Here is a 3,601-nt window from a genome sequence, read left to right on the forward strand (position 1 = left end):
TTCTCTCCCTCCCCCCCCAGAAAAAGGGAAAAAGAAAAAATAATCAACAACAAAAGACATTGAAGGTTTTTATTCTTATATTGTACAACAGTTCTTCGAGGTCTCGCCTCCAAGTCCTGGTGTTGTGGCAGCAGCGACACTGATGCTCTGCCTTCCCAGGGATCCCCCGGGAATCGCAGTGGTGGAAACACTCCAGTCTTCATTCCCTCCATAGTAAATCCCCTTTCCTCCGCATATTTCAGGAGAAAAAGCCCCTTTTTCTCCCCATTTTCCACTTCAGTATCCCCACGAAGGTACTGGGGGGAGTGACCGTGAGCGCGGTTGACGCTCCGTGACCGCCCCCTGGTGCCCCCGGCGGGTACTGCACCACCGCGCCCGCCGAGCCGCCACCGCCGCACCCACGGGCGCGCTTCTCCGCGCCATAGCACGGGATAACACCGGCTGGAGGCCGCCCCGAGGGGCCGCCCCGGCCCCACCACGATCGTCGCCGTCCCGTCCCCGCCGCCATCGCCGCTTCTCCCCTCGAGCCCCCCACCGCCTCATCCTCAGCCCCGAGCAACCGAGCGCCGAGCGGCCGATTCTGGCTGGTTCTGCGCCGCCTCTAATCGAGGTGTCGGCGGCTCGGCTGGCCCGGGCTGGGAGCGCGCGGCGAGGGCGCGGCGGGGGCGGGGGGGCGCCGCCATTTTGCAGGAAGAGGTGAGAGGGGCCGGGAGTGCCCCGGGAGCGCTCCCCGATCCCCCTTTCCATATCCCTGCTAGTCATCCCCTTTTCCCTGTCCACTTCTCTCTTCCCGTCGTCTGTCCCTGGCAGCCCCGGCCCTGTGACACCGGGCACCCCTGAGGGGATCGGCCGTGAGGGGGGTCCGGGGCGGCGGAGTCCAACGCCTTCCCTTCCCCTTCCTTTTTCCTTCTCCTCCCTTTTCCCTTTCCCTTCCGTCTCCCTTCTCTCTTCTCTTTCCTCTTCCTTCCTCTCCTTTTCTTTTCCAGGGGCATCCGGGACTGTCGGCGAGAGGAGAGCGGCGTCTGCCATGGCCAATGTGAGTGCCACCGAATTCCGTGGATATCACGGGAATTGTCCAATTGAGGGTTAAAAGGAGTCACAGACAGGTTTGGGTTGGGAGGGACATTAAAGCTCATCCAGTCCCACTCCCTGCCATGGGCAGGGACACCTCCCACCAGCCCAGGTTGCTCCAAGTTCATCCAGCCTGGCCTTGGACACTTCCAGGGATCCAGGGGCAGCCACAGCTTCTCTGGAAATTCCATTCCAGTCCTCAGCACCCTCACAGCCGAGAATTCCTTCCCAATATCCCATGTAAACTTTCTGTCTTTTACCTAAAATATCACAGGGTTGATCTAGGATTAAGTACAGTTTGTTTTGTGCTTGTTGTAACATCCCGAGCTCAGGTGCAGTTCTCTGATCCTGCAGTGCTCGTGTTCACCAGGCTCCTTTCACACTGGAGAATAAAACCCCCTTTATTGATTTATTCTTGCCATGGAGCCATGAATAATTCATTGATTTCAGCGGTGTTTTCTTGCTTGTGTAATGCCAGGTGTGTCAATATTTGCATGAGTGAGCTCAGTCATAGCTGTAATTAATGACATCTCCATGTTAAGTGAGCCCTGATTATAAAGAAAAAAAAGCTCTTCTCTTGTAATTACGTGTCAGCTGGAATTGTTTACATCTGTTTATAATACAATCATTATGCAGAAATTAATTTCAGTAGTCATTTTATATAACAGAAAAAAAAGAACTTAAGTGGCATCAGATTGTTGTGTTAAAGGAGCCTTTTAAACCTCTGTTATAACTAAACAGCTTAAGGCTTTAAATAATTGATTTAAATCATAAATTAAATGCTTCTCTAAGCATTTGAGTCTTTATGATGTTGGCAGGACTTATTTTATATTTACACAGAGGTGGTGTGGAAGAAATTGGTGCTTTTATTGCCTTAAGTGCTGATACTTTAAATACAGTTTTTATATTAAACATACAAATAGCAGCATTTACTCCCTCTTTTTGAAGTAACCTGGCTGCAGAAATATTTAGTGGTGAACAGGTGCATAAATATTTATGGAATCAAAGCTGCAGCACTTAAGGAAAATCCCTTTGTGTCATTTTCTGAAAATAGTTTCTCTCCCTCACCTGGAAAATAGAATTTTACAAAAAAACCCACACCCTCTGGTAGGTGATATTTGTATTTTCCAGTAATACCTGCAAAATTGGTGCAGTTTTGTCAGATAGCAGCAGTTTTGTGCTGGAGTTTAATCTTCATTTTTTAAAATTACTCTCCCAACTCTCCATCTGGAGTGTTTGCTTGTTTTTTTTTTTCCTATTCTGAGTGTGTCAGTGCAGCTTGAAAGTTGTCAGTGTTTTTCTAAAGCATAAAAAATAGGTCAGAATTCTCTGTTTAATGGCACCACCTGGATATTTCTTCTTCTTAAAAAAAAACCACAACCAAAACAACCACAAAAAAACAATAACAGTTGTTTGTGTTGCTCCTTAAAATATTGTCATTAGGCTTCAAAGTTAATTCTGAAAATGAACAATGAGCTATTGTTGAAAATTAACAATAATTAACAATAATTAGCAATATCACTAAGTCTTTCTGATAATCACCCCCATGCTGGAATTGTGATAATCCTGGAAACAGTGACATGCATGGAAATAATCATGGAAAGAATCCCCATCCATAATTTACTTTAAGTTGTGGGGTTTCACTGGTGCTATTTCAAGTTTTCAGGGCTTTTTCCTCCTATGAGGAGTGTTTTGATTTTGAAAATAAACAGTAAAATATTTAAATATTTTGCAAATAAACCAGTCAACTATCAAAATAACAACCAAACACTTCTGAAACGTGATGCTACAGTTGATCATCATTAAGGTTGTAATTGAATTGTGGAGCAGGGATTTCTTTGTGACCCACGGGGCTGTGTTAAACTCTTGAGTTTTTGGGGAGCAGTTTGTAATTGTCCTTTTGTTTTTTGTCTCCTCAGGTGCTCTGTAACAGAGCAAGATTGGTCACCTACCTCCCAGGGTTTTATTCCTTAGTCAAAAGAGTTGTAAATCCCAAGGCTTTTTCCACAGCAGGTTCCTCTGGCTCAGATGAGCCTCATGTGGCTGCTGCACCTCCTGATTTATGTAAGAAAAAGCAAATTCCTTTCCTTTGAACCCGTGTGCTGTCAGAACTTTGCACTCCAGAGACATTTCTGAGTGTGGTTTTTATGGCAGGGCCCTCATTTTGTGCCTTGGGGTTACTTGGTGAGCAAATATTTGTGTGGGAGAGGGGGTTTCATTTGGTTTTTTTCCCCTTTTTTTTTGGGAGTGGTGACTAAAGCAAGGCCTTGGCTCCTGCAGGTCCCAGGACTGTGTGGCCAGATGAAGTGATGGGGCCCTTTGGACCTCAGGATCAGAGATTCCAGCTGCCTGGAAACATTGGCTTTGACTGTCACCTCAATGGCACCGATTCCCAGAGGAAAAACCAAGTTTCCAAGAGTCTCCCTGATATTTTAGCAGAGCCTTCAGCCGGTGAGAGGCATGAATTTGTGATGGCACAATACATCAATGAGTTCCAGGTAAGAACAGACTCCTGTATTGTCTCAGAGGA

At 46.6% G+C, this 3,601-nt stretch overlaps 1 protein-coding gene across 1 annotated transcript in view; it reads left to right on the forward strand.

Annotated features, from left to right (window-relative positions):
- Positions 1-880: 880 nt before the first annotated feature.
- Positions 881-3,601, forward strand: part of MMADHC (metabolism of cobalamin associated D) — a 10,003-nt gene continuing 7,282 nt past the window's right edge. Inside the window, exons 1-3 of the mRNA XM_027656243.1 lie at positions 881-1,036; positions 2,991-3,135; positions 3,352-3,569. Of these exons, the coding sequence (XP_027512044.1) occupies positions 1,028-1,036; positions 2,991-3,135; positions 3,352-3,569 (372 nt within the window). The 5' untranslated portion in view covers positions 881-1,027. The remainder of the gene's footprint in view (positions 1,037-2,990; positions 3,136-3,351; positions 3,570-3,601) is intronic.

Source organism: Corapipo altera, unplaced genomic scaffold (assembly GCF_003945725.1).
Source record: "Corapipo altera isolate COAL_440 unplaced genomic scaffold, ASM394572v1 68, whole genome shotgun sequence".
NCBI classification, from domain to species: domain Eukaryota; kingdom Metazoa; phylum Chordata; class Aves; order Passeriformes; family Pipridae; genus Corapipo; species Corapipo altera.